We start from the raw sequence: 11,731 nt of genomic DNA, 5'->3' as shown, positions 1-11,731 counted from the left end.
GTGGCATATCCCTACACCTATATGCACACCTATGTGTTTACTTACGTAAGCACGACGGACGATGACGGTACGTGTTATTCCATAACCGATCGATTAGCTCAATTTACTCGTAATTTCGTTGTTTACTATAGACGAGCCTATGGAAGATACGAGTTACGTTCCTCGTTGTGTTCCTAAAAGACGAACGACGTCGCAATCTTGCAAACAAAAAGGAATGTAATTCCATTTATGCAATGTACGATGCATCCTCTAGACATCGATAGCTACGTCCTTGCTAAAACGTTCTCTCCTTTCGTTCCTTTTCATAAACGAAGCACACAGCCAATAATATAAATGCGCGTGTCACGACGTTTTCTGGAAATATTTATAACCCTCGATAATTCTATGCCGCCTTTTCGTACCTTAAAAATTGCAAATGTGCACCGCATCACGATGGGAAGGTTATTCCGTGGGAATTTTTGCATCGCGAGGGCCATGCCAGCAAACATTTCCGCTTTCGCGAATCCTTTCTCGAATTTGAAACGTTCGAACGTATGCAACGCCTTCGATTCCGCATAAATTTGCTTCGCATTTTCCTGATGCGGGATGCAACGGGATTATCATTTTGATTTAATGCAAATATTCGGGACGTTTTTCGTTTTTTCAGTTTCGATGAAACGAATTTCACGAAATTTTGCGAATAAACTTCCTATTTCGCGCAAATTATAATGCCTGGCCCACGGACTCAATGCAAAATACTACGCGATCGTAATACCGCTAGCGAATTTTCCTGTGCGTTACGATAAATAGCATGGGACTCGTTTCAAAGCGTGCTTCTTTCTCAGCGGATTAGCTTGTTCAACATCTCTTCCGTCGTGGAAAGCTTCGTTTTACGTCGTGACTCTTTTAATAAAAATACTAATTTTCATCCGTTTCATTTTAATAGAAATATTAAATTCCATCCGTTTTAATATTCATTCGTAACATTTTGCTGAAAAAACTAAGATAACGCAACGCGAGCTGTCCTTCTCTATTATAAAGCATTATTCGCGTGTACACGAATCTGATCAGAAACGCGATAGACCTACGTAATTATTACCAACTGTTGCCACGTGCTTCCGCCACACGTCTATAATTATACAGTTCGATCAAACGGATATCGAACTTCAAATATCGCGATAATTAGGTTGGCTCGGTGTCAAGACGCTTGGAAAGATAATTTTCGGATGGCTCCAGATACGTGTACGTACGTATTTACAGAACGATGTTTCGAGTCGCGAATGAACTTTCCCCATTGATCCGATGAACACTGAAACTACACGAATCACATTGCTGATCGGTTTATTTCAAAATCGTGACCGGAATTCCGGTTCGGTTAAATTGCAAACTCGACGATAGACTTACCCAACACGGCAGGGTACATGGATATTCCCATTCATGGCGACAAATATCTGTTTACCAGCTTCGATGAACTTCGCCTTCTTAAACGTTAACTTACGATACCAATTGTTGGAAGAAACGGACGTTCCTGCGAAACTAAGGATTCAAGTAAAGAAGAGAACAGCAAAACCGTTAACGAACATCGAATACGAAATCTACGCGCGCAATTTTGCGATTCTTGCGCATGAAAGGGCAGCTTTTGACACGTTCAATGCACCGACTGCTCGTTTATGGCGATTTTCTCGCATTTATTAGCGTACTAATATGCCGTTCGAACAACGCTGGAAACGTTTCTCTGTTTGAACATAACGAGGTAAATTCTACGGACGCGATATTCGTTCCAAAACCGACAACATTTTTAAAGCTTATTAGCGGGTGTTGTAGCGTTTCAGGGGTTTACAGATTAACATTGTTACATGGTGCGCGTCATGCAATTACACCGCTAATACGACCGACGAAAAATGTTTGCAATAAAAAATCGCCTCGTTTTCATGACGAATTGACGCTCGTACGTACCCTACCCATTTGACACGCAGTAAGCTATTTACACATCGACTCGTTACCAGTTACTGAATGTCGTTCGTCCATATACTTTTACCTCGGGTCGTTATATATGCGAATCAACGAAATTAGATCGCGACATCTACGTAACGCGTAACGTAACATATCCGATGTAAACCGTAAGGTACGAACGATTCCGATTCGCATCGAAAAGCAACGACGAGACGAAACTCATCGATCGTCGTAACGGTGTGCCGTTAAATCCCAAAGAATCTCGAATAATCCTGTTACTTGATAAATGTATACGTAAACGTATTCGGATGACTTTTTTTTCGAGAAAGAAAATTCTCGCTTCTAATTCGCGGACCCATTAAGTCCGATCAGCGCGATGCAATCAATATCGGTTAATTAATTATCGCGCGAAAGAGCCACAGTATCGAGTCTCAGGCTCATTAATATTGACTTTGTAGCATCCCACGCTCGTATATCGCGCGCTTTTTCGACGTTCTTGCCCGGAACGGTGAATGGAAAAGCACGTTTTCCCAATCTCCCCGTGTCTTGGCTATCCCGTCATCCCCTCTCCGTGTCCAGTCCTCTCGTCTGACTCTCGCTCACGATCTTCTCTTTATCTCTGGAACGGAGGTTGCGAGCTCGCACGAAGATTATCGAGCTTGCACGAAGCGGGGGTGTTGGAAAAGTGGGTTGTGTGGGTACAGGTCTGGACGTACGCTAGAGACTTGCCGGGCGAAGGGGGTGGTGGTTGGAGAGATGGGGTGGAGAGACGGAGTGGGAAGGGGGTGAAGAACGGGGAGAGCGGCGGTAGGGTGAGTTTGGGGCGCAGGTTGGAACGAGAATGGTATCCGTGCGCGAAAGCTCATTGGCAGCATCCAGTGTCATCGCGGAGCTCGAGACGCGCGCTTCGTTTTTCGCGAGGGAGGTTTCAACGTTTCCTTCGATCGGTCTATTCGACGTATCGCGATTACGAACTCGGTCCGCGTCCCATCGTTTGGGTACAAAGTCATCGACTATCGGGCCCTCGGTCCTTTTCTTTTCGAATACCTGCCGCGAGACGATACATTATTTTCGCTTAAAGGTAACAACGGAAATTCGGTGATCGTTAGTTTTTTTGTTTACGTGGATGCCGATCGTTGCGAGTGAACGCGCGATGTCCGAGTTTGTTGGTCCTTGGTGAAGTTTTTCGCGTTATCGGGAAGAGGACGGAACAAAGTTGTGGACGAAATCATCGCGAGGATCGATGGAAGTAGTGCGCGAGAGTACGACAGGAACTCGAAAACGGCAGGGAATAGAGATGTCGATCGGAGTTTCGAGTGACTGAGTAACGCGAGCAAGTGGCCTTCGGACAACCGATGACAGCAGATAGTAGCACGTGTTCGCGGCGTACTTTGGCCAGGACTTGAATTCACCCTGAGAGAATTTCTTCAAGACGATGTTGTGAAAAGTGTGCAAACAGCCGTGCAACGCTCGGAATATAAATAACGTGGCTCCGTTGGGAAAGAAAGTCGAAGGATTACCACCGTGACCCGGGTAAGCCGACGTTTAGTTTCTCCGAAACATTCTGCGAGGCCGTTGTTCCCGCTATAATTTCCTCGTGGAACGTCGAGCGACGGTTTATCGAACGATAAATTTGCCCGCGGCTCCGTAGCTTATATTACAAATTCCATTCCCGATAACGCATCGATTTGACTGCAGAAATGTTTAGTAAAATCGACAAGGTAAACGAGGAAGATTCACGATAACGCGCCGGCTGACCTGTATTTCATATTATCCCACCGGGTAGCTGCCGCTGGATACGATACGAGCGTCGAATCAGAGGCGAACCTGTTATTTATTCCGATCAAAGCGACACAATAAAAAGATCAAAGATAGATATCTACGTCGGATTGCGCGCAACCTTTCCCTTCGATCGTGAACCAAACGAAACCAACTATGTACTCGTTGTAGTACGATGCGTGCGACACCACATCCTTCCAGAGGCTATACGTACAGTTCGTTAAAATCGAACTCCGTATTTCTGATAATTTTTGAATCCCTTCGATTTCTCGTCGCCGGAGGCAGTTGGTCTTTTTTTTTTTTTTTTTTTTTTTTTTTTTTTTTTAAACGTTGACGAATGTCGACCATTTATCAGTACTGCGCTGGATCCTTGTCAACGAGCAGGACAGAAACGATATCGCGAATTACGCTTGCTCGATTTTATTTCTATTTTTGTTTGCGTCGATTGCGCAGCGTGGGTGTTGCCAATGAACGCAGCGAGAGATTCGTCGGTCGCTGGTCGATAAAAAATAATACGTTTCGGTCGACGATGCGCGAAGCGACAATCATCGTACCACTTGTTCGTCGTTCGTTGAATCGCTCGGATACCTACGTTTCCCTCGACTTTCTCTTTGTCCGCTATCTATCGGAATGGTCTTGCTCGGGCACAGGTTTCGCGAAAAATACAAGACGATCCTTTAACGATATCGTTACGTAATACGCGCTTCGCTTCTCGTCTACATCTTTCCTCGTTCCTGTTTTCTCCCAACAACGTTACTCGTTACGTTGTCGGTACAAAATTGCAACTAATTTCTCTTTTGCTTGTCACGAGTCGAGGTTGAGGTTTCGCAAACTTTGCGTCTATGTAAAAGTATTAATAAAGCAAGTTTGTCGAATACGCGTTTTGCACGACGTAAGTATCAGCATGGTAGAGCGGAGCACAAAATTGCACGGGAAAGAAGTTTGACTCTTAAAACGGGGTCTCTTCGGGAATGGCTTTATGGTGGCAAACTTGGAGAATGGAGTGCGCTTGATGAACGAAAGTACAAGTAACTGCCTATTTCAAACTTCCGAAATATGCTGCGTTGCACGGTTCTCGTCGTGCAACCAAGGTTCACCCAAGGAAAAACGCAGTATGTAGTCTATATGTACTTGAGCGAATTAAGCTCTCCATTATAATTTACAATAGTTTGCATAGCCCTCATCCTCGCTGGATCGTCATAAACAACTGACCGAGTTGTTTACGAATAATTTCTATAGAATTCCTTTGACGTCGAAAACACTGGCGACGCGACTCTTCAGCTTCGACGACTCTTTCGAACGTTAATTTCTCATCTTTCGCAAAACTCTCCCGTTACGTCGCGTCGGACGCTTCGTTAGGAAACGAGAACCGATCGTTAGGAGGGCAAAGTCCGGCGCTGTCGGTTTTTCTTGAGATTTTCTAAACGAGATTAAAGAGAAATTCGTTACGTTCGCGCTCCTAAATCGAAACGTTTCTTTTGGATCGATCTCGAGAAAATTAGCCCCGCCTTAAAAGCGTTAATTCGGATAATCGTCGCCTCTTTGACGCCGCGTCGACGAACCTTCAGAAATCCCAGAGCATCTATTCTACGACTTCTTTTTCGTATTCGAGCTCGACAGTGGTCACTTAACAGCTTTGCGAAGAGAAGTAAATTATTATTCAGGCGATTGAACGAGGCGACATATCGTTGTCACGATCGAACGCGAAACGATATCTGGGAAAGAAGTTTACGAAAAGAAGAGGTAGCGTGTTTCTCGAGAAAGTTCGAGCTAGAATCGTAACACGAATCAAGTGGACAATAAAGTCTCCCTATTTTGTCGAACATGCATTTCCAGTGGACAGATCCCGAGTCACGTATTTGGTGTACGATAGTTCAGCTCGGAAGTAGAGAGAAGTAACTTCGTGCGTCCGATGTGGAACACATCAGAAAGACAACTCCTCTTTCCGTTGGTGATACCAACACAGCCACGTTTCTCTCCTCTTGCGTTTCCCCGAAGCATCCCGGGAGAAAGGGTGGACGAGTAAAAAGTACTTACAAAGTGTCGTAGACAGTGAACGTGTTCCGTAATGTCGGCCAAACGGTGGCAGTAGCAACGGCAGCAACGGCAGCGACGGCAGCAGTACACCGATAATGCCGATCACGGAAATCGAATTCGAGCCGACACACCGGTTGTTCGCCGTCCTTGCCGTTTCGTTGGTGAACGCGTGCCACGATTTAAACTATCGCTTCGTAAATCATAAACTCAAGTGTTCCAGAAATCCTCCAACCGTTTACGATCTATTTGCTCGCGAATATGTTTACGTAGCTTTAAATCTCGATCGCGTGGGTGAGCGTCGTTCAAAGCGTCCGCAGCTCATAGCTCGATATTGCCTTCTGCGTGGTGGCTCTCTTTATACGATCGTTCGCGTGGCAACATATCGGCGATAAAACCAATCTTTATAAACTAGTATCGGTATCGATCTAGATCTCCTTTTCGCCAGAAAGAATCGCGGTGAACGCAATTTTTGCTCTTCCAAGCAACCGACTAAAGGGGAAAAAATTGATTCAGCCAGGAAAAACGCTTGAAAAATAAAAAAAAAGAAAGAAAATAGAAATCGCTTATTATTTGCTATCATCTTCGAATGTGATTTCAACGAATAGTGCCAGCGGCGCGAAGTGACGATGTTATATGCACGTACGATGTACGTTAGTTGCGATATCACTTCGAAGGCAGAACGAAGTTATTCGAACGAACTGTGTTATTCGATCGCGGAAAATGATAAACGTCGGAGGAAAAGGAGTTTCGTTTACTAGCAACTTTCTCAGAATCAAACGGAGCACGAGCATCGTTACCGACAGAATTTCTAGCTACGATTTCAGATCGTCAAAAATAGTCCGATGGGATATTCCATTCGCATTTACCGAGCAAACACGAAAACGGTCAACGTTGAGTCAGATAACGATCTGGAAGAAGTCGACGAGTAAAAACGAATCTTTGATCAAATCTTCCAACGTCGATGATGAGCAGCAGTCGATGGCTAACCAGCCGGAAGAAATTCAATTCGGTTATTTTCTTCGTTGCCACGTTCCGATTCCCATCGAAATCGCGTCGGTAACCGCGTCGTTATTAATTTCAGTAGCGTTTTAGATCTCTGGCTTTAAGGTCGATGTATAATTTATACTACACGGCACGGGTCGTCACGCGACGTTAACGTCGCGTATTAATCGCTGACGAATAGCGCGCACGGTCCCGTTTAGGCTGAATGAACGCAAACGACGTTTTACGGCGCGATCCCGCTGCGATCATACGTCTTTCTTTGTTTTCCCATTAAAAGAGACAGTTTCAGCCAAAAACAACGAAGACAGACATATGACGCAGCGAGAACGCAGCGATAAAAGGTCGTTCGTCTGCATCTGGCCTTAAAACGCACGTTTCAATGTCCTGTCGTGCCGATGGATGCCACGCCATACCGGTGTCGTTGCGCTATGTACCAATCCTAGCTTGTTACTCGTGAGAATGTTTATCGAAATTCAACCGTGCCGATTGCTCCAGCCGATCTACTTCTCGATGAAAGTCGCGCTGTAAAAAAGCGACGACGCGTCACTGACCCGATTCCTATCTGTAACCTGGAAAGAAAACGATTATCTTTCTGTAAAAAGTATCTATTCCCTGGCGTTAGTCGAGATCGTCGTAAAGACCAATCTCCGTCGACGGGCAACGTCTAAATAACTTTATGGTATTTTGTTGATAGACAAGAGCGTCTGAGATCCCGCGAGCCTCGCTCGAAGTACAAGACGTAAACGTCGTTAGGATGGTTCGAGGGTGAAATTGTCAAGAGACGCTCATCAGTATGCTGTGGATATTGATCGCAGTGACGTGCATCGAGCTATCGACCTTTGCCAACGCACAGTCGAAAAAAACTACGTCTATGCAAGAAGATGCGAACAACACCGAACCAGATCATCCGAGTAAGTACTTTTCTTACTCTTTTTTAGTTTTATTTCGAGTTGTTTTGCGTCCGGAACACATAAAACGGGAACGTCGGCTGTCAAGTAAACGTATCGTTGCCACTTTAAAGAAAACCACGGTACTTGATTCGTAAATGTGTACCAGTATTTTCGATTTGCCAAACGAAACTCCGAAATAATGCTTACAATGTCTCTCTTATACGTGTACCAACATGTATACGTACGTACCACTCTCGTGCAACAAGAAAAACAATTTGTTAAAATGGTTGCATGAACGTGCTTCGGCTGGACGATGTTCTCTTCTACTCATCGCGCCACTGCATCGTGGCAAACGAACAGAGGGTACGTTACCGGGAAATAGAGAAACTACTCGCGCAAATTACAGCGTAAAACTTTTTCTCTAATTTATTTGCGTATTTCCGTACAGCCGGCAAGGTATCAAAATTAATGTGTAATGGATACGTATCTCGAGACTGGATCCACCGGAACTCGTCATATCCGCAACTTTTTCCGATACGCGTGTGAAATCGTTGGCATCGCTCGGCCAGCAAAATGTCTTCTCTCGAAAACGATCGAGTTGATCGTAGGCGACGAAAATTAGAAGGATTAGGTTTAGATTCGCAGAGACTGTCGTCGATCCTTGTAAGGCAAACGTTAAGGTTCCGCGATCGTGAGAGGAGCGAGGAGAAAGCACGTGGTAAGAGGGCCGCTGAATTGTGAGAGTTTGCAACGGGGATTTAACAGATTAGTCGGGGTCTATAGAGCGTGCACTTTATAAGTCCTGGATGAAACCAAACTAATTAGATATGTATGGTCGGAGCGTCGCTGTGGGACATATAATTAATGCGGTGCACCGGCTAAATGAGAAATTAATTACGATATGGAAATCAGAAGGATCCCACGGCCTGGTTTACCATCGTTACCTGGGGACTAGAGTCCCGACGGATCTACGTTTCTTTGACCCGGACGCACGTGCGGAACGTGAGTTGCAACGAGGCACGTGTTACCAGAACAGGACGATGCACATGTGCCAGGTAGAACTGTGATTCCACTCTTCTCGTTGAGAGGATACAGTTCGTCGATCGCGGAATCTACCGTCACGTCGCGTCGGGACGACTTCGACTCGCTTTCGTGCCACCTCCCAAACACGATCACCCTTTACCTCCGACACGAGCGTGGGCGTACTGCTTTCTCCAGTCGACGAGATACTCGACTGCTCGCCCGTCCCCTCTAGCCGCTAGTTGCTCCGTGATGCTCGATAGTAACCGCGTCTCGAAAAGAGGTTTCGACCAAAACGCGTTTCCCTAGATGGTTAAATATTAGGGTTAAGAGTTAAGGATCGAGTTAACTCTGTCGTTGAACCGAGGCCAACGAAACTACACAGTTTGCTCTACACCCTACACGATCTACGAGCCGGTTTCCATGAACTTGCTCCCTGTTAATCTCGTTGAAAACCGAAACCCACGGACATTCGCGTCTGTCCGGGATTAGTTTCCGAAATTTGGATTTCCGTTGGTTGGACAATGGCTTTGCCTGTCTAACTCCTACCTCGGAAAACAGCGAGCATCGATTCGATACATTAGCGCACGCTATTTAAACAATGCCCCTGTTGCCGAGGAATCTACATAGATAGGAAGATGCCTCCGATAATTAGAATATTCTGAAAGGTCGAGATGAAGTTCTCGGTTATCCGTAACCTCCTTGATTAACAAAGATCCAGAGTGTGTTGGTAGATTTTATAAAACGAACTTTGAGCCAATTAAACGAAGCACTCCGGATATTAACGAATTGGAAAGAACGTTTTCTCGTCGGTCCGACCGTCGGGAAATTTTATCGCTTCATCGAAGAACCCATTAAATTTCCCCATGTTTCTCCCCTTTTCCGTTCGGACATCTTACTTTTCAAACAATAATTCGCAAGAGAGGCTCGGTTTCGCCAAGGCTTGAATTTTGTTTAGTGGCAAGTATCGGTGCAACGTGTACAACGAACGATTCGAAACGTTGTAGCTTGTCGGCTATCCTTTGGGAAGGAGTGCGAGCGAGGCACCGTGTCGAGCGTGTGGGTTCCTCAACAGCGTCCTTTGATTTCTAAAATTTCCGCATCGGTATCGGCTACGCTAACGAGTTTACGAGTTTACTAAAGTATTTTCTTTAGTGGACTCAACAAAGAATTCTAGGATCTGAGAGACTTTTTAGTAGACTCGGGTATATTGGAACGCAATCTGCTTCCATGGTTATTGGATTTCAGTCTTCGCAAACAAACGAGAGTAACGCGTAAATTCGAGGCATGAGTGCGCGGTTAAAAATCGATTCCTGGATAAATATATCGAAGCAGCGATCGAAATTTTCCATGTAATCTACCAGCAGAGGATAAAAGCTCGTTTCCTCGCGTAAAACATTGTTTCTCTTAACCTTTTTAAACAGATAAAAAGAGCAACGGGGAAAGTAACGCGGACCGACGCATTTAAAGGTCTTACACTTTGTCCCTGGAACGCTTAGACGGGAGATGGTAGAAAAATCTACGGTAAATATACCTTTAAGTATCCTTTCAAAGGGTGGAGGGTGCTCGTTCGCCGAGAAGGGTTCGGTGCGAGGGGGGGGGGGGGGGAAAAGAAGCGAAATATCGCGGAAAAATTACCTTCCCAAAGGGACGCCCAAATAGAGAGAGTTTAGATAAAAATTTCCTACGTTTGTCACGGTCCTTCCTAATTAAAGGTTCCGAGATTAATGCCGGTAATTTTCCACCGCCCCGGGCAATCGATACCTTCTCGCTAGGACGTTCAGCAACGAATCTCCGTCCGATTTTCTAATGCCCATTTTCCAACTAATAGAAATTGATCGCGCATGGAACGCATATCTTTACGCATATGTTCGGACGCGTCTCTCAAGTATCTTTGCAAAGATGTGCGATAATTTAGCAAATTTTGACGTCGCGGCAGGAGAGGTTACAGATTCGAATTTGCGGGTCTAGGTTTTTAGAAGAAACGAGCGATATATCAGTTGGCGAGATTTTAAACCATTATGGAGTGCGTTCGGTGAACTACGTACTCATTTCGGATATAAGCTGCTTTCAGCCGCGAGCGCCTCTTCTTGCTAGCGCGGCGGCAGCGTATCGCGAGACTCAGCTGGTTACACGAAACAACGATCAAGCCGCTCTAACGAGTGTTTAAACTAAGCTTGTTAACCATCGCGAACGAACAAGAAGCGTCCAAGTGAAACGAACGCGCGTACTACAGCCGTCGAAGCTTTACCCCCTCCAGAACCAGCTGTCATCCCTTCGAGTTTCTTTTACATCCGCGTTCGGTGCAAGTTCTTCGTACTTAACACGCTGACGCCGGAGGAAAACCTAAATTGAACGGGAGGTATTACTTTCGTTCGCGAACCGGATATTAACATCATATTCGAAACAGCCGCTCGTAACCCACATGATCGAACGAAATTTGTTACTCGCTAAATTTTAATTTATCCTCGTTAATTATCCTGTTGGCCGCGTTAAAGGCAGCAAGTCGATAAGGGAGAATTGTCCCAAGAGCCGATATTTCGCTACAGCATGCTAAGCTTCTCTGCGACACGAACCTCGAAATGAACGTGAAATAATAATTACCTAATTACGTACTACTCACAGGGGTGTATTAAGAGGATTCCGCATTCTCACGGTACATGTAATCCCCGATGAAATTTACACGCGCCCTATCCAGAGTATCGGACCGATGAGAACGACTTTCCGATCCTGCTTCGCTCGAACAATTCACTCTTCCTCTTCTTCCCACCCCCCCTCTCTCTCTCTCTCTCTTTCCTTCATTCTTTCTTACCGAACCGAGAAAAGATTTGTACAAAAATTATACTGAATTTTTTACGCGTACGAACGTTGCATCACAACCTATTCGTATGTCGAACGATATGGTCGTATCCTCTTATAACTAAAATCAAGCACTTAAGCCAGAATCGATGAACACCACTGACCCGGTTTCCCAGAAAATGTGTTGCACCGTAGCTAGATGAATTCAGCAAGATCGTTTCGTATGAAAGAGATCAATTTCCGTTTCTGCAAATCGTTCGCGTGCCTTTCGT

General features: G+C 45.2%; 1 protein-coding gene across 3 annotated transcripts in view; it reads left to right on the top strand.

Moving 5' to 3' along the window:
* Window positions 1-2,778: 2,778 nt before the first annotated feature.
* The window catches only part of LOC132913021 (nephrin-like), a 99,412-nt gene continuing 90,459 nt past the window's right edge, over window positions 2,779-11,731 (top strand). Inside the window, exons 1-2 of one of the 3 annotated variants that reach the window (XR_009659317.1) lie at window positions 2,779-3,465; window positions 7,445-7,661. Coding sequence is in view for 1 of the 3 variants with exons in the window: in XM_060970912.1 (XP_060826895.1) it covers window positions 7,544-7,661 (118 nt within the window). In the remaining 2 variants the exon portion in view is untranslated. The remainder of the gene's footprint in view (window positions 3,466-7,444; window positions 7,662-11,731) is intronic. The other 2 variants (XM_060970912.1, XM_060970913.1) reach the window with 2 other exon arrangements.

This window comes from Bombus pascuorum, chromosome 12 (genome assembly GCF_905332965.1).
Source record: "Bombus pascuorum chromosome 12, iyBomPasc1.1, whole genome shotgun sequence".
Classification (NCBI taxonomy): domain Eukaryota; kingdom Metazoa; phylum Arthropoda; class Insecta; order Hymenoptera; family Apidae; genus Bombus; species Bombus pascuorum.
The sequence above is the reverse complement of the archived record's forward strand: the minus strand, read 5'-3'. Positions and strand labels throughout refer to the sequence as shown.